This window comes from Sinohyriopsis cumingii, chromosome 9 (genome assembly GCF_028554795.1).
Source record: "Sinohyriopsis cumingii isolate HCF-2022 chromosome 9, ASM2855479v2, whole genome shotgun sequence".
In the NCBI taxonomy this organism is placed as follows: Eukaryota; Metazoa; Mollusca; class Bivalvia; order Unionida; family Unionidae; genus Sinohyriopsis; species Sinohyriopsis cumingii.
Window position 1 is genome coordinate 20,793,972 of NC_142969.1, and position 19,474 is coordinate 20,813,445.

Here is a 19,474-nt window from a genome sequence, read left to right on the forward strand (position 1 = left end):
AAGATATCGCAACAATGGAACAAAGATACCAGGGAAAATGGTCCACTACAATGCTGGCTGACTACTGCTGGACACTCCTCAGAGATTCTCCCGAACAGCTGTACAAGAGACAGGCGAAGAAATCTAAGATGTAGTCAATGACTTGATTTTTTTATAGGTAGGCTATTACAGTTGACCTTTTACTATTGGAATGCATTTCGTTATGTAAACATTAATTTCTTGCAGATTACAAAAAAACTAGAGCCAATTTTGCAATTTGACTGTCATATTCGTGTTCAGCACATAAAAATTGATAAGAATTGACTAATTTTATTTCAGTAACATGACTTTTGTAAAAATTTGTTGTCCAGTGTTACAGGTGTTTCGTTCTTTGCAGTCAAGGTTGGGACAAGTATCGTTAGAAGGATTCGTACTGGACTTCGAGAAAGGTAAACTGTTTATTAATAACATTAATGTAAATTTAAAACTGAACATTACTCAACAACGCTAACAGTGCATGCCAGCAAAAATTAATCACATCACGCAATATCATTAGGACAACCGTATTACTTCTCACATACAATGGCTTCATAAACAAACAATATAGCTGAGGAATTTTTCTTTGCATATTTTCAGCTACATGGCTCGCCATCAGAGAGGCCTTTCCCGAAGTCGAACTTACGGGCTGTGCCTTCCTCTGGTCCCAGGCCGTGTGGCGACACGTTCAGCCTATTGAATTGGCTGAAACGTACATGCGACGAGAGGGCCTTCACTCCTTCGTGCGTCAAGTGCTGGCCTTCAGTTCCTGCTCAGCGCTCACACACGTCAAGCAGTGCAGATGCTATAAATGAAGGCTAAAACCGAGGCTACACGGACCCTTATATGGTACCTCCGCAGGCAGTGGCTGGACAACCCAATGTTTCCAGCTGAGGCCTGGTCAGTATAACGCCAGAACGTGCGAACTAACAACGGCGTTGACGGTAAGCAAAGCAAAAATAAAGCATATCAGTATAAAGACATTAGTCTATTAATATGCATGACATAATTCTCAGTATGATATTCATCCTTATGCAGGCTGATATATAAAAAAAAATATTACTTTTACAGTTCAATTGTTCGTTGTCGGTTATACATTTTCAGGCTGGCACCATTGTCTAAATTCAAGGGCAGTGCACATGGGACTAGTCTTATACCAGTTAGTGCAACTGCTGCAGAGAGAGGCCGATCCCGTGCGCTTAGCCGTCCAGTGTAACGACCTAAGACGTGAGAGACGAAGCTATCGATTATCAAATTCATTCAACACACTTTGGGACCAGTACATGCAGCACGAGATCAAAACCTCTAAGGTTTCTTTTTTTAGTCACAGAGTGTAAGTATAAACACTGTAGCAACAACGTTACTATATCCCTCTGGTATTCTAAGATTGCATCCTATATCGTAATATTAACGACGGCAGCCACTGCGTGCAATTTTGTTGTGTTGCAAGTTTTTTATTGAATAGTGAATATCTATGTATGCATGTTTTTATAGTTCGATGATTATTTCTTGCTGTTATTGTAGAATTGTTTACTTTATTTTGCTGTTCAGTTTATTTTAAAAGCCATTATGGGCAATATTGTTGTAGTATTTGATATTCGATTGTAATATTCATGTATTAGCAATAATGCTTGGTATTATTAACAAATTTATAAATCTGAAATGGCATTAGCGTTTGTTTGTCTTTTGTTGCTTATACTAGTTAGACATGATGTCTTTTCTTCTTTTTCTCTTTATATCCCACCATAAAAAAATGGTTCTTTATTTTTTTTAAATAAATAACCTCTTAATTTTTTTTCTAATTGTGACCTGACTTTAATTGTAACCGCAACGCAATAACGGTGCCTACAAGGCACAGTATATAACAAATGTCTGTTGAAAGCATAAATCATATTTAACGCAAATACAATACGCATACACATATATTAACGATACTGAATGTATGTGAAACAGGAAGAGTCAATAGTCTTCGCAGATGAAAATATTAATCCATAATTAATTAAATCGTCATTACTTAATTAAGGCATTACCATGACAAAGTTGGCATGTACAACCCACACGTGGGTATCACTAACTCGTATTCACTCTTGATATGTTATAATAAAGATATTATTGATTCGCTTTACTTCCAATGTTTTCTTACACAATTATTATTTGCCTTCTTGGTTCATGTCACATAGAATATGTAGTAGTGTGTCACAATTATGTTCATGATCACTTGACGTACGATTGTGACATACTGCACAATGATTCTCTACTGCACATTATTTATAGGCATTTCACAGTAAAACAAGGAAATGATATTTACGTATTAGTTACTTTTATTAGACATGATATTAGTAATTTGTAATTGGTACATAAATGGGCTTTTTTGGGTCGGGCCTTTTTGGACCGGGTCTTTTTAAGCACTAGTCCGTTTTGGTCGTGGGTCTTTTGGTACCGGTCCGTTTTGACCTGATCCGGAAATCCTATTTTCACCGGAAGTAAACAAATATTTCCGGAGCGTTTTCCGTAAAACATCGATAAATGCACACATTATCTTTCTTTTCTTCTATGTGAGTTAAAATATGCTTTTTAATGCACATTTATGAGTTATTTAGTGAAAAATGAACATTCTGATATATAATGTGTATTACACTCTAGTAAACCTTTAAGAAATATTAATATAACTAAGTCTCTTTTGTTAGGATTTATTCAGAGAACTGCTATTGATCATGAAAGATAATTGAAGAGCTTTATTTCCAAAGAATTTGAGAATTATCAGTGGTGCTCCCAGTTATTCTGACTTGTAATCTGTACCGCTCTTAGTACTAATATTAGTACCCTTACTCGTACCTCGTGGCTACGACATCGTAGCTATACCGCTCTTTGTGATATATACGTGGATTACTTACAGTTTTGTCATTTCTAATTTTCTGGAAAATTTGCGTTATTGCCTGGTATGGGGTGCTCGACGCAGAACTTGATGTTGAGAGAGAGAGAAAAAAAACAATAATCTGAAGGGAAAAAGTCATACAGAGTGACAAAAATACATTAGATTACCCCCATGACCCGTTCTGACAAAGAAACCTCTTTCATAATATATAACAGAGAAGGTACGTAACTTCCAAATACTTCGTTCCACCCATGACCCTCGAATTCCTTCTGCTATTTCCGTCTTTAAAAACACACGACCATACTGTATGGTTTGTTTTACTCCTGAGATATTTTCTATTCATCAAGCCATCATTGACTTTTCTGCGTTGTACCAAACTGAAGTTACGGGCTCCAAAATGTGTCATTTTCGTGAATTTGTACTGCTGAGACAAGTTCAAGCTCATGTGATAATAAATATAACCTTTTGAGCCAATCATATTTTGGCAGTAATGTGTGTACCACATAGTTTGCCTATTTTGAAAATAGAGTTGCATGTATACGATGTATGTGCAATGAAGAAGATAATGTCTAATTCTTACATGGAACAGGATTCCTAAAGTTGAATCGAGTTAATGGTAAGTAAAAACTTACTTTTACATCTACCACTGTTCTGTAATTCAAGAAGGGATGCATCATAGAGTCGTAAACATGGTACATGTAGCTCTCTTCAACGGTTTTCACCTGTGCACGCACTTGTCCCAAAAGACAAAATTTGCAAAAATCTCACATTTCGGAGCCTGTAACTTCAGTTTGGTACAATGCAGAAAAGTCAATGATGGCTTGATGAATAGAAAAATGTCTCAGGAGTAAAACAGGCCATATAGTATGGTTGATGCCTTTAAAGACAGAAATAGCAGAAGAAAATTGAGGGTCATAGGTGGAACGAAGTATTTGGAAGTTATGTACCTTCTCTGTTTTAAATTATGATAGAGATGGCCCAATGTCAGAACGGGTCATGGGGGTTATCTAAGGTATTTTTGTCACTCTGTATGATTTTTTCCCTTCAGATTATTGTTTTTTTTTCTCAACATCAACCTGGCATTGAGCACCTGTGGTACGGGGGGGGGGGAGCATTAATCCTTATTATTTTATTATACTGATTATTTCCTTAGATTTCCCATATCTCTCGACTCACATCTATTATGACCAGAAATGATTTTGTTTTTTAACTTTCACGTTTACCGCCATAGGAAAAAACTCCACCGATTTTACTCGGTAATTAGTCTTAAAAATTGTGTCAACAGCAGATAAATATAATCAGCTTTTGTTTAATTTTGTTTTCATTTAATTGTATACCTGTATCATGAGTAGCTGATAGTGGTTTTGGACAGTCTTGCAATGTTTTGGGGTAATCTTTGGTGTCTAGGGGTATCTTGAGGTCTTTAGATGGACCGACCAAAAATTAACCAATCATAATGTAGCATGTTTGTTAATTCATTATTGCTTTTAACCTATGACCTATAAGCTTAGTTTCATTGTTCATTAAGTTTCTTCTAGTTATATTTTCTTCACAAATCCAAATAGTGTGACATATCATCTAATCTGTATTCCCAGGTGAAACATGTCGAGTGAGGTGGAGTGGCGAAGACAATGGAAGCCAGATTTGAGTGCATGTCACTGGCAGCCATTAGAAATAGAAGGAAACGTGTTTTTGGTGAAATGGCGCTTCACTCAGAACTCGTATGAAATTCTTATAACCGATTTCATGTTATTCTGGTACGAGGAAATGTCTGAAGATTCCTTGAATAAACGAGTACAGGTAAGGCAATGGAAACATTTTTCACATTTTTGATTCTTCAAAATCTTATTGTTTCATTCCATTTTCCCCAATTCTCACGAGTGGTTGTATCGTTACCTAGCTACACAACCGCTCTGGTAGCCTAAGTGGTTAGATGGAGGTAACGGGTTTGAACCCTGGCTGAGTCATGCCAAAGACTTATAAAAGTGGTACTAACAGCTGCCTCGCTCGATGCTCAGTAATAAGAGATTAGTGCTAGGACTGGTTGGCCTGGTGTCAGGATAATGTGACTGGGTGGGACATGCTACATGTCTGCGGCATGAAGCCCATAATACTTGACATTACTATAAACTGCTTCATTGCAGACATTGTAGCGATATGACTGAAACATTGTTAAAGCTACCTTAAAAATCCAACTCACACAGACCTAGCCACACAGTACCAGTTACTGAATGTTAACTTTCAACATTAAAAAGAATAGTTTTGATGACCGCTCCGGTGACCTAGTGGTAAGAGCATCCACCTCGGATACGGGAGGTCGCGGGTTTGATCCTTGGCAGAATCAAGCCAGAGACTTACAAAAATGGTACTAACAGCTGCCTCACTTGGCACTCAGCATTAAGAGGTTAGTGTTAGGACTGGTCGGCCTAGTGTCAGGATAATGTGCCTGGGTGGGACATCAAGCTACACGTCTGCAGCATGATGCCCAGTGCTAGACATCACTATAAATTGCCACACTGCAGACATCATAGCGATATGACTGAATTTTTTTTACAGCTACATTAAAAATCCAAATCACACACACACACACACACAATAGTTTTTATAAATAAACTAATGATTTAATATATACAAATAATATCTTGGCAACTTTTAGACAATAACTTAATTCACATATATTTGAATCATATAATATAAACCCAAATATGTAAACATTAGAGTCGATTGCCCTACATTAGAGGAATTGGTGACGTGTGTTTTTCAAAGCAAATCCAGTTGTGTTGCAGTCATTTAGTACTGGGGTTATATTGTACCATTTTTCACCCATTTTACTGGAATTTATTTATTTTCATTTTTTTTCCCTTTTTTAATTTTCATCCACATTTTCTCAGTTGATATGCTAGTAGTGATGATCAAGAACTGGGACATAATCTCTAAATTGCAATTGAATTGTGTTCGCAGTTTTGACCTTTATTTGGGTGGTCTAGTGTTATGCAGTTTTGACCTTTATTTGGGTGGTCTAGTGTTACGCAGTTTTGACCTTTATTTGGGTGGTCTAGTGTTATGCAGTTTTGACCTTTATTTGGGTGGTCTAGTGTTATGCAGTTTTGACCTTTATTTGGGTGGTCTAGTGTTATGCCTTTGTGAGTAGCAATGACATAAGATTAAGACCTGAATATTCATGAAGTGTAAATTTGTATACCAGTATGCTTCTTACATGAAGACTCCTACTCAGTTCAATGTAAAATCAGTTTAATTTTGGAAATTTCAGTTTATCACTGATATTTAACATACACACCCAATTTACTGACTACTTTTAATTGCTCAGAAATTGATCTAAATTGTTATGATCTTATTAGTTTGAAAAAGAAATTTAAAAACCCAGGGTATAATATGTAAAACATAGTTTCCCTTCTTAAGAACTCTTAGTGTAATCACAGAAATGGCAGCATGATGTAACAGCTTCTCAAAGTGATTTATTACCAAAAACAGATCTGATTTTAGTTATGATGTGTTTTCTGTCTGTATAATGAAATGAATGAATTATTTAATTTTTCGTGCACTCAGATTAACTCTTTAAAGACATTGCATTCTTGCTTCAAATGACCTTTGACCTTTTGCATAGTGGGGTAACTCACATGGGTTTTGTTTTTGGATCAAGTGTTTATCATTGTGCTATACATCAAGCAGACCGTCTGCATAAGATCCTGCGCTGAACCATGCACCATAAGATTATTAGTTATTCTTGCTTCTGTGCAGTACTTTTGCAGAAGAATGTTCATTACATTCCATGTAAATTTTGCTTTATGCCAGTTCAAAATATGCTGCACACAGTAAAGAATAATTAATGATCATAGGGCAGTCAGTTATGGGAAGAAATGATGCAGACACTAAACTCTCGATTCCTGAAAAACAGAGATTCTGAGATCTCCTTGGACAAGACTGGTGGTTGGTTTGGAAAATTTCTCTGTAAGGAGATCAGTGTGTTAGAAACTGACATAAGTGTTTGACTTACCGGGTTCAAAGGATTACTTTTATTGCCATTGTCAGGATCTCTAAAACAAAGATGGAAATGGTGCATGATTTATGAGGTTGGATTATGGTTTTGTACCTCATTTTTGGAGCTGATGTAACTATTGATTGCCACTTTTACATAAGGAAAATATTAAGTATTTCACACAGGTTTGTCACGTGATAACACTTTAATAAATATTAAAAAATGTGAAGGTATTTTGATTGACATGTATGTATATGTTCACATATGGGTAAGCGGGACTCTTCAATAGTTTGACTTCTGACTATATGTCAGGGATGTCATTCATATTATGTTCAAACCTGTGTACATCATGGGGAAGGGCAGAAGTGACCTTCATATATAGGTGATCTCTGAAGGCAGGTTAAGCACTCAAACGTCATTCATGACAAATGTATTTACTTTGAACCAGATACCATTAGCATTGTTAATATCAGTATTTATTATTATTTCAAATGTATTATTATTGTTATGATTATTAGCAGTAGCAGGTGTAGTATGTAACCATGATACATGTATTTAGTTAGCTATTATGCAAAAAAAGACAAATAACAAAATGCATTGAGTTCCACACAAGGATACTATAAACTGAGCTGGTTTTTTTGAGTTGCCATTAACAAGATGTGTTATCTTCTCTCCTGTAGAGAAATAACTGTGCATTTATCAGCACCCAATTCTGTCAATTAAAGTCATCTAAAACTGATCTGGTGATTTAAATGCACACGATCAAATCAAGATTACAACTGTGTATATATACTCATTTATACATCTCTCTCTCTCTCTCTCTCTCTCCCTCTCACACATGCAACCACACACACACTTTTATCTCATCACTAGAAATGGCTCCTAATTATGAAACATACATCTGACTTTTTGTTAGGACAGTTGGTATAATTAGGCATGACAACGGGTCATTCCCACTTTAAACAATTGATGGATTAAGCAGTTGCTCAAACTCATGAACATCAAAAGACATTCAGAATTTGTTTGTGACCTTTGATAATTAGTTAATGAAATGAAGCTTCCTGTGGCTATTGTTAGTAGCAATTCAGGTGACTATTAGGATAGGTTTGATTGTATATTGAAATATGACCTTGATTTTTCATTGAAGTACATGTTAAAGAAAGCATAAATTTTTATCATATTTGTCTGGAATAGGTATTTTTATTGATACAGACCAATGTTTAAATGTCATTTTTAGCCATGTAAAGAGAAACAACCATTCCAAAAACAAGGGTCATTTCAGGAGGCTACTTCCAAAGATAATGAGAAGGCTGAAAGTCTCACCCAGAGTTACCTCTCAGAATCATCAAAACACATCCTCTGTCGTGCAGTCAGATACTGAGAGCTGTATCCCTGTCCCCACCTTACACATGAGATGTGATAGACAAAGTATAGCTATCACTGTCACTAATTTTCACTTGGTCTCTTTTACCATGAACATTATATGCTAATGAGTAACTAGTCCAAACACTTACCCTCAGGGGACACGAGTGGCTGAGTGGTATAAAGCGCTCACCATTATGGATCATTGTCATCTCACCTCTGTCTGCGTGGGTTCAAGTCTCAGGTTCAGCCAATGTGAGAAAGCTTGTCAGTATCTTCTCGTGGGTCAGTGGTTCTTTACTGGGTTTTCCCTGGTTCTTCTTCCACTATTGATACTGGCCACCATGTATAGCCTATCTTGGGCTGAAAAATGTCGTTAAACCCTACAACAACAACACTTAGTCTCATGGTACACATACAGTGACCCCACTATAGTATGCTCCGTTATAACACATATTCGGATATAACACGATCATGGTGTGGCTCCTGAAATTTCGTATACAAGTATTTTTTTCATACACAAAAAAAACGTTCTTAAAAGTATGAAAAAAGCAAAAAGTTTATTATCATTTTGGGGAAGAGATCGTGTATGAATACTAGACAATCATTGTGTGGCTCCTGAATTTTATATGTATTTTTCTTGTACACGAAAAAGTAGTTTTTTCATCTTTAAAGTACGAAAAATAATGTTAAAAGGTTTATTCTGGGATCACGTAGGGTTTCGCCAATGTCGCAAACTTGGATTTTTTTCCTTATTGGCGGCAAAATATACTATCTGGTGATTGTTTTTATTGGCAACATTGTTGGCTGTTTAGACTTTTATATACAACCATTGTTTTTGAGTAGAGAAATTCAGAAGCTCCATGAAAGAAAGCCTCAAACTGGATATAATATGTACTGAAATTTATCTATTGGTACATAAACAAATTCTTTGTCCATATTGACAAACCATCTAAACAGTGCATTGTTATATCATAGTCCGCTTATCTTGACATCTAGCATGAAAACTGTATGTTGTGAGATATCCACTTTTTTGTTGTTGACATTTCTGGTAATAGAGATCAGCCTGTTGCATATCTCGTAATCTATCTTTTGTTGGATTTTCGGCCACTCGCTAATAATTAATATATTTACAAAGACTGACATTTATATGTGGATGGTACAAATAATTCCTCTTCTTTTCACTCAGAATTAAATCATTCAGAACACTCGCATTTTCTTTTACAATCTCTGTCATCAGACCGGACTGTTGACCCTTTGTTAAATTTCTTACACATGCGTGGAAGGCAGCATAACACTGCTACCACAAATGTATTTAAAAAAAACACATCTTACTTATTGGTTTATTAAATAGGCAGGGAGGAACCATAACTAGAATAGTCCAAGTGATGACCAGTTCCTTTTTAAAAATGTACCATATAAAATAGTTTGCTGAAATTTCAAAGGAAACAGATTACCTTCCCTTTGGAGCACCGATTGTTATGAAACCGTAATCAGTCTCAGTCATGCAATACAGTTTTTTTGATGTTGCCACCACAATAAGAAATGGGCATTCGTTTGGTTCTCCGAAGCTGTCCTTTAGCAGTGACTTCAATAACGCTTGCACCCTTCATCAAAGAAAGCAGACTACAATCTTTAATAAAAACAAAGAACTTCTCTTCAGAGGAAGTCAGTACCAAACTTAAATAAAATTAATATAATCTGATGGATTTTTGCATTTTCCAATGTGACTGGAACACATTAACTGTGCTGTGAACATTTTCTTTTTGCAGGGAAAAAGTTTATGCTTACGATCGCTACCAACGGTGGGTTAAAACACAAACTAACTTTTACCGACTTGGGATGTACTGACAAGTAAATGTGCTTCGTCATTCATTAAGTGATTGTGCTATGTTTTTCCACTGAATTCAGACCAATATATGATGTGTGACAAAATTATTGAATATTTTAAACCTGTGTATATGCATATTTTTGATGGAATCACTTGTATTGTAGTTTCAATGTATATGACAAGATTTGTGGGTGAGTACACGGTGTTGATACTCTAGTCATGCTATACATTAGACATGTATATATAAACAGTATTCATGTATATGTACCAGTTTGTGGTTCTCTAAATAAAGTACACTATTATATATGCCTTCTGTTTTCACTACAGGTGTATTTCTCATTTAATATGCATTGATTTAAGATGGTATCTGTGCCGCTGAAGCACATATTTTACTGCATGCATTTATTACCCCCCCCTTGCAGTTTTTTTTGGGTACATGCATCATTTTCATCAGCTAACTGACCTTGTTGCTTATAACACAGTTTGATCTATAACACTTTTGGGTTCTATGGCTCCCAACTACTGTGTTATAGCGCGGTCACACTGTATTTGTGTTGGACTGTCAGGCAGAAGAGCAGAGTTTAATTCTGTATGCAGCTACTGTCATTGAGACTATACTAATAAATAATTCATTCTTTATATTATCTTGTGAAATTATGAGTATTTCTTAAAGATTTCATGGTAATGAATATATTGTTACTCATTTCAGAAACTGAATCCCAGCATTGAGGCCTCTGTGACACGAATCCTTGACCAGATCCAAGGTGCTCTGGAGAGAACTGGGAAGGACACAACACTGAATATAAACTTGGAACCAAGTGGATCAGGGAGCAGTGCTGAGAAATTGACACTGACCATAAACTCTCAGTTAGCAGGGATGCCATTTATCTGGAAATTCTTCTGTGAACTAGGAGAAACCAGATTGGTGAGGAATTGATAAACAGTTTATGTTTGTTGATTGAAGGAAATGTATGCTATCTGATGAAAATATCAAACAAGTTGTATCTTGGACTGTTGAAGTACTCTAAAACCTGTTATGAGTGATCTCTGCTATGACTGACCATTTTTCATTTATGAACACAATCATAATGCGCTGATCATTTTTTCAGGGTTAGTGATTAGATCACTACATACCAAGCCATCGTCTATTCAAGTTGGTACAGCAGATTTGATTTCTTTATGCCATCTGTGAACTTAAGCCATTGACTTTGTCTCTAAATAAATTATTCTGTTTCAGGATGAGAACATTTTTTCATTTTATTTTGCTCATTGGTAGAGATACAACAAACATGTATATATTTTTCATATTTCCCCAAAGCCTGATCAAAACTTTTGGTACAGTGGATATTACAACTGATTACTTATCATGATAACACCTAGCACCTTAATATCAATGACAGAACCTCCAATTAAAGAGCAATAAATTTTAACACTTGAAAAAATAATTATTGTTATTGAAAGAAGTGAAAAAGTGGAGCTGATAATGTAATTGATCTTGGAAATTCTATAGAAAGCTGGTACAGTAATTATGTTGGGTCATGGAAAGCTGGTGATGTAATTGATCTTGGAAATTCTATAGAAAGCTGGTACAGTAATTACTGTTGGGTCATGGAAAGCTAGTGATGTAGTTTCTGTTGCAGTGTTTCGCTTTACCCTCATTTGTGCTTCAGGGAACCCTCAAATTTTAATTTGACCCTGAGTTTTGATGTCAAAGTTTGTTTTTTACTTGGTCTGACCCCCAATTCTGATGCCAGGGGGACTTTTGACTCTCTGTCTTTCTCTCTAAGGGGATACACTGTGTTGGTACTGAATCACAATGAGTATTAACATCACAGTGATACCTAAGTAACATAGCAATCATTCTGTTTGACATTTCTGTTTTCATTGAGAAAGTGAAGGGAAAAAATGGGAATTCAGTATTATTGTTGTGCAGTTATATTTACTATGATCCAAGCAAAATTTCATACACTGTTTAAAAAATGTCAAACATATCTCATTGTTTTGTATATATAACTTAGTTTGGACAAACTTTTTGGCCATAAAATATTTGTTCAGTTAGGTTTGAATGTGCAAAATATAAAAATATGGCTGAGCACAATATGTTATGATGCATGTTTACAGTTTAATTTGTGATGAATGACTTATTGTTCACCATCTACATTTGCCAGAATTTCTGGATTGCTTCCACTTGGGTAAGACCCTTATAATATCAAGATAAGGAAAACACTGACTGAAGATTGACAAATGTTTTCCACACAGTAACTGGAATTCCTCACCATCTGCAGTTAAAAAATTATTATAGCTTGCTCATGGATGTCAAAAGCTAAAAATTCAGAGTTACTGTGATGGAAATGAAATGGTTACACACAGTGGCTTTGTTTAGTATCACAGATCTGGACCAAAATTAGTTGTATCATGAACCAAAGTTAGTTTTATCATGGACCTGGACCAAAGTTAGTTGTATCACAGACCTGGACCAAAATTAATTGATGGTTTATACTTGGCAAAGTGGAAAAGCCTATTGATTGGTTTGAAAAGGTCTCATTTCAAATACCTGGATCAGACTTTTTGGATGTCTTGCACTTGTGGTGAGGAAGAAGCATATTAATGTTGAGATCATAGGTCAAGGTCATCATGACTGAAAGAAAACAAAATGGTTTCTGCACAATAACACTACTTCTATCTTCCATACATGGGGCAAACTTTGTGGATTGCTTAAATTTGGGGTTTTAATTTTTTTAATTGAATACAGAGGGTTATGACAAGAGGATTAAATCAGATGTGTCATTTTGTTTAAGTTCATGGAGGTGATTAGCACGTGATTGCTCCGTTATGTGCTTCATTGTTTTGATTGCCAGGCCTGACCACTTTCTTGTACAGGTGCAAACACCTGGTTTAAAAAATCGTGTCTTTAGAATAGTGCTTAAATCATTAGCTAATTGTCATTTTATTTAACACTCCAGTGCTCAGATCACCTTATTATCCCACTGCTGACCATGGTTGCAGAGCTAAAGAGGAGACAGCAGGAGCTGTTCAAACTTTTACAGAACAAAGACAGAGAGATTGAAGAGTACAAAGCACAAGGAGTCAAGACATCTAGGAGTAAGTATTACCTGTCTCCCATCTTGTCATGCTATATTCCTACAAAACAAAGACATAGAGAACTAAAGTGCTTAAGGAGTAAAACCATCCAGGAATATTGCCACAGTTATTCTTTTCCACCTGCAAAGTTTGTCATAGCTAGAAAAGAGAGATGATCTTTTTCCTTTAGAATGATAATAGAGAAAAAGATAATATTTTAGCTAGGAATGAGTATTAACACCAGTTAACCTTTATTCCTTCTAAGTTTACTGTCATGCTTAGCAATGGTATAAAATCATTCCTTTTGAGCAAGGACAGAGATAGAGAGCTACTTAGTTCAGAGTCAAAACATTGAGGAGTGTGTACTACCACACCTAAACCTTCCCTCCAATAATTGTTGGCTTCATTAGTAAGAGGAGATAATCCAATTTCTACAGAGCAAGGACTGAGAGATACAAAACTGTTGCAATGAAGATGTCCAAGAGTATGCATTACCTCTGTGTAGTTTGCTGATATGGCTAGTAACGGGAGATAATCTTGTTCCTGCTGAACAAGGACAGGGAGTCGAAGCATTCTGGAGTAAGTGTCACCTCCCTCCCACTGACTTAGTCAAATAATCCTAAACTTATCTGCTATAGAACAGCAGTAGTGTTATAGTGAACTATGAAATTAGGGGGTCAAAACCTCAGGAAGCAAATGTTCACCAGACTCCCATGCTTACAGAACAGTAGATCAGTGATATGCTTGCTTTGTAGGTACAAGTTAATTCCTGTCTGATTCTTTTCTTAGGATGGACAGAAATAGCTCTGAAGAATGTATAAATATGTAAAATATTTTCATAAGTAAATGATTTTCAGGGAGACAGTTGAAATTACAGATTTTATTCTGAGAGAAAAAGCAAATTGCTTTTACAGTATGCGCACGGTATGCACACATTAAATGAGCAAAATGCTAATATTTTGTGCGATAAACGTTCAAGAATTTTTTAAAAGTAGTAAACCTTTAATGATGAATTGTAAAACCGGTAAACCATTGGACTAACAAAAACCATCCATTATGAGCAGGTAACTTTTATAAATAGGTAAATATTTGCACTAGGTTATATTTGAATGGGACTTAAGCATTCCTGTCTTTTATATACAGTTAAATATGGATGAGGTTATATTTAAATGAGACTTAAGTATTCCTTTAATTGATATACAATTAAATATGGTCCAGGTTATATTTAAATATGACTTAATTATTCCTGTATTTTATATACAGGTAAATATAGAGTAGTTTATATTTAAATGGGATTTGAGTATTCCCTTATTTTTTATACAAGTCAGTATGGACTTGGCTATATTTAAATGGGATTTATGTATATCTGCTTTTTATATGTGTTAATCTGGACTAGGTTATATTTAAATTGGGCTCGAGAAATTCTATATTGTATATAGAGTTAAATATAGACTAGGTTATATTTAACTGGGACTTAAATATTCCTGACCTTTATTATATACATATTGCTGTTTATACAGAGGTAGCCATATATTAATTGTAAATTGTCAGCAATTCAATACATAGATCACAAATGGAATCAAAAGCATAATTTTCAAATGTAATTATGCCAATAATTCCACTAATTTGAGCAGTCACATGGAAATAAACGTTTTAGAAAACAGTAAATAATTATTCATGCACTGCAATAAAACCTCTTGACTATTGAGCAGACATTATTTGAAAAAAGTGACTTTAATTGGAAGATGGATGTAAAACCATAAATGTGGTGTTTATATTGCAAATTTAAATTAGTAAATGTGTTTGCTTCAGATGAATGGTCTTGATTTTAGGATTGGTTAGAGGGTTTTACTGAATTTCATTTGGAGAATGATCACATTTGCTCTAGGATTAAAACCAAGTAAGGTATTTTTATTTCATGAACATATAGTTGACAATAAACTTAAGGTTGAATTGGTTTAGTTTGTATTTTGGGCACACCAACAGAAGTTGGTTGTTTAGTGCTAAAGCAATAGGAATAAAGTGTCTTGTCCATGGCACAACACAGTAACCATCATGGACTGATCTGATGGTACGATTCAAACCTACGTCCTTTCTGTCATGAGTTAGGTACACTAACCATTGAGCCATGGTGGCTCCTGCCTCCATTTGTCCCCAATTATAACATGCATTAGAGTACATGGCCGGTTCTATATTCATGTGTCCACATGTAGGTGTGATAGTAACCTTAAATTAAATTTGTTCATGAGATAACTTGGCTCTCCCTCTTTTTATTATTTCAGAGCATATTCAAACAAACCCATTTGTCGAGACTGCATTTGAGATGAATATGATGATGTCAAAGGTGAGTTATCAGTTAACGAAACTGTACAGCGTTTTATGCAGAAACAATAGTTATTGCATGTACACCGTGTTCTATCCATTAACAATAGTTGCATCATATACCGTGTTTTATAAATTAGCAATAGTTATACACAATGATTGATGTATTAACAATAGTTACCTCATATACATAGCATTTTACGCTTTAACTGTAGCTATGAAAGCAGTGTTTTAGAAATTAGCAATACTTATCTCATAATGTTTTATAAAATAATTTTTTTATCTCATATACAGTTTTAAAAATTTCCAATCTTTCTCACATATAGTGGTTTAGAAATTAAGTATTCTTATCTCATAGTCAGTTATTTTTTATAAATTGACAATGCTTATCTCATACACATCAATTTACAGTACTTATCTATTATACATAGAAGGGGTGAAATGGTACACCTGTGCTGTGTATTTTTATGATTCACAATACCTGGCCTATGATAAGTTACATTATTGATATATATCAGTAATAAGTGGTGCTCATTTAAGTGGTTTATAGGTTGTATTTCCAATATGTAGAATACAGTCATATAATTAGCATCTATTTATATGCCATTCTCATCCTTGACAAGATATTAAAAAAATACTTTCAAACAACCTATTGTCAGTGATTTTTATTCAACATTTTAGGCCATTTAAGGCAATTCAGTTTGATCCAATGCAGGAATCACTTTAATTACCACACACAGATATTTTGATTAAAAAAATATCTTGACTTCTTAATTATTTTTTTTTAAATTCTTATTTATTCAGTTTATCTTCATCTGGATAGGGATATATAGTTTTGAAGCACATGATCGTGCAGGACTAAAGAGAACAGAAATGAAAATTGCATGCTACTTGTCTGTATTTTAATTTGGCTTGATATTCAGCCTTTGCTTAATTTGCTGAAAGGATGGTTGACCAGCATGCCATCTATTTATTCCATCCAGCATGTACGTCGGACACGTATTTGACACCCTATTTGGGCTCAAAATAACCCAATGGCACCTCCATTAACACTTTCCCAGCTCCAGTACTCTGATACACTTAATTTTAAAAACTGTTGTTTAACTATCATCAGCTTCTATTTGCTGACTGAAATCGTCGCCTGAAGATATACCATGCTGGGAGGGGCCATGAGTGGCTGAGTGGTCTAAAGCACCCACCATTATGTAACACTGCCGTCTCACCTCTATCTGCATGGGTTCACGTCTCGGGCTCGGCCAATGTGGGTAGTTGAGAAAGCTTGCCAGTATATACTTGTGTGTCTGTGGTTCTTTACGGGGTTTTTCCTGGTTCTTCCTCCACCATTTATACTGGTCACCATGTATTGTCTATCTTGTGCTGAAAAATGCCATTAAACCCTACAACAACAACAGCAACCATGCTGAGAATCAGCCATTCATATTTTCTAGCCCATATTTTAATCACGCATTTGTAAAACTAATCCAAGGCTCAAACTAAGACAATGCTTTTTACTGGGCACAATGTGTCAATCAAGTTTAGTTTAACCTTTCATATCAACCTGAAGAACCCAGATGTGGATATAGTTGCCTTCCTGAAAAATAGATGTTGTGACAGTTACTGCGATACATGTCCTGGCATGACTGATATCATATAAAAGCAATTTAAAGGTGTACAGTTACATTAAGTTCTGATTGGTGGTTACTGTTTTACCCTGAACGAGAACAAACAATGATACCGATGAGAATGCTATGAAATGAATTTAGTGAAACATATTTCACAGCATGACAACAGTAGTGTAGCTTTCAAATTTGACCAATGTAGACAAGATAAATAATCAGCAAACAAACTTTGCATAAATGTGGTTAATGAATGATGAACAAAGTACTTAAATACAAATTTATGCATGTTTGGATAATATAATTAGCATGGATTTGAGGGGACAATTTTACAAACCATGTCACTTTGTGTTAATTTGTAGAAGTCAAGTGAGTGTTGTCGAGTCTTTTTCATTTTCACTATTAAAAATAAGTGTCTTTTCCTGCAACACCTGTCTTAGATCAGTTCTCAGTTTAAAGAATAACAAGGCAAACAATAATAATTGTTGATGACTGCTGAAGATTAAAATAACTTTTAAATAACTACAGCACACATATTGATGCATCGATACATCAAGGAGTCATTTCACCCCTGAAATAATGGATGGCACATCATCATGTGGTTTCCTCTAAAAGACATTTTATATATAGTTGATCCGATGTGAAAATGGTTTCAGTCTGACAGCAGCTATCTTGAAATGTTGGTATTGCTACTCCTTCTAAACAGAAAGTCATATTAGCAAGGGGTTTTCACAAGAATGCTATGATTGAAAAACTGTTAAAGCTACATTGAAAATCCAAATCACACACGCAGGCATATAGTTGCTCCAGAATGGATGGTCTTCTCGACATGGGATTTGTACTAAAAACTACCAGAGCAGTATGTAGCTGGCTTTGAATGAAGATGTTATTTTGGACTTCATTGAGCTTTTGAAAACTGAAACTTGTACATATACAAGGGAATTTAGATTTTGTGTTTAGCTGCATTCTAGTGAACAAGTTAATAGTCTGCATTTTGTCCCTGGTGCCTGTGTGGTATGAAGTACTTGCTTATACTGATCGCTGACATCACATCTGCCCCACAGGTTGGAGTCTTGGGTTCAGCCAGTGTGGGTATGTGAAAAAGATGCCAGTAGATTCCCTTTTGGTTGATAGTTCTTACCAGAGTTTTCATGAGTTCTTCCTCTACCAATTATACTGGCTACCATTTCTATCCTATCTTGCAATGAAACATGGCATTAAGCCCAAACGGCTGTAGTCTGCACTCTGGCATGGACTTTAACTATGTGTAATAATACAGATTGGAATCCATTTTTTTTCAAACCCAGTTTGTGGATATTTTAGAAGAATGCCTTGAATTATATCATTTAAATATTTATGTTTATTTTTCAAAATAATTTTAGTTATAAATTTAAGCAGATTTACTTCATGGGTATATCTTGATATTGTCAGAAACAAGTTGATTGATTTTCTGTCTGATATTAGATTCAAGGCCGTCATCGTCCATGACAAAGAAGTTTGTCTTGTATTACATGTATCTTGTCAGATATGCAAGAAAATAGTTTTGTCCCGAGATTTAATAGGTTACAGTTTCTGAAGAATATCAGAGTTCAATATTTAGCTGTTAAAAGAAGAAACAGTATTATCTTGGATTACTGGAAATTTATTCCAGTAAATCTCCTTGCTCAGACATTTCCATTGCTAGTGTCAATACCAGGTGCACAATAGTACTAATTCTTCATTGTGTGGAATAATTTTGGATCATAGCAGAGAGAAATACACATTGAAGTTTTTATTATTGTTCTCCTCAATGACAATCCAAAATGCTTAACAGAAATAAAAGCAGGTATGCTTTGTGTTGAATAGTTCTTTGTAGCAGCCAGTGCAGACCTTGTATTGGGTCAGATTCTTTGGTTGCCTCCGCGATAAAAGACTACAACATTGTCAATATCACATTTCTATTGGTGAGTAGTCCTTATTGTCCTTTGCGAGAACTTGTAACTGGTGTAAATTATAATTTGGGCTTAAAATATGCAAATTAACAGCTACTACAAAGGTTTTATCTCTTCTTTTGTTTGCTTTCAGGATTTTGAGCAGGAAATTAAAAATTATAGAACAACTGCTTTCGATTCAGATGGTCAAGATTTGTATAGACAAATCATGACCAAGAAGGCCTGGGTTGAGAGATCACCAAAAAAAGGTCAGTTGAACTAAAGACAAGAACCCCTATTCAAACATCGATTTCTGCAGATCAGAAAATATTCTGAAATCATTTTTTGTTTCTTCATAAATTTGGAATTGGTTCCAGGACCATCATTTTCACGATTAAAAAAAACAATTAGGAAAATATTCGCAACAAAACCCAATATTGCTAAAATTGGAAATTATGCGTAACA

General features: G+C 35.1%; 1 protein-coding gene across 6 annotated transcripts in view; it reads left to right on the plus strand.

The window, feature by feature from the left end:
- Positions 1–594: 594 nt before the first annotated feature.
- Positions 595–19,474, plus strand: part of LOC149791361 (non-homologous end-joining factor 1-like) — a 31,366-nt gene continuing 12,486 nt past the window's right edge. The window contains exons 1-7 of one of the 6 annotated variants that reach the window (XM_089969905.1): positions 595–959; positions 1,120–1,348; positions 4,486–4,690; positions 10,790–11,005; positions 13,044–13,182; positions 15,444–15,505; positions 19,164–19,278. In XM_089969905.1, coding sequence (XP_089826031.1) covers positions 4,493–4,690; positions 10,790–11,005; positions 13,044–13,182; positions 15,444–15,505; positions 19,164–19,278 — 730 coding nt within the window. In that variant the 5' untranslated portion in view covers positions 595–959; positions 1,120–1,348; positions 4,486–4,492. Of the gene's footprint in view, positions 960–1,119; positions 1,349–2,476; positions 2,571–2,696; positions 2,804–4,485; positions 4,691–10,789; positions 11,006–13,043; positions 13,183–15,443; positions 15,506–19,163; positions 19,279–19,474 lie in introns of those variants that run through there. The other 5 variants (XM_089969907.1, XM_089969908.1, XM_089969906.1 and 2 more) reach the window with 5 other exon arrangements.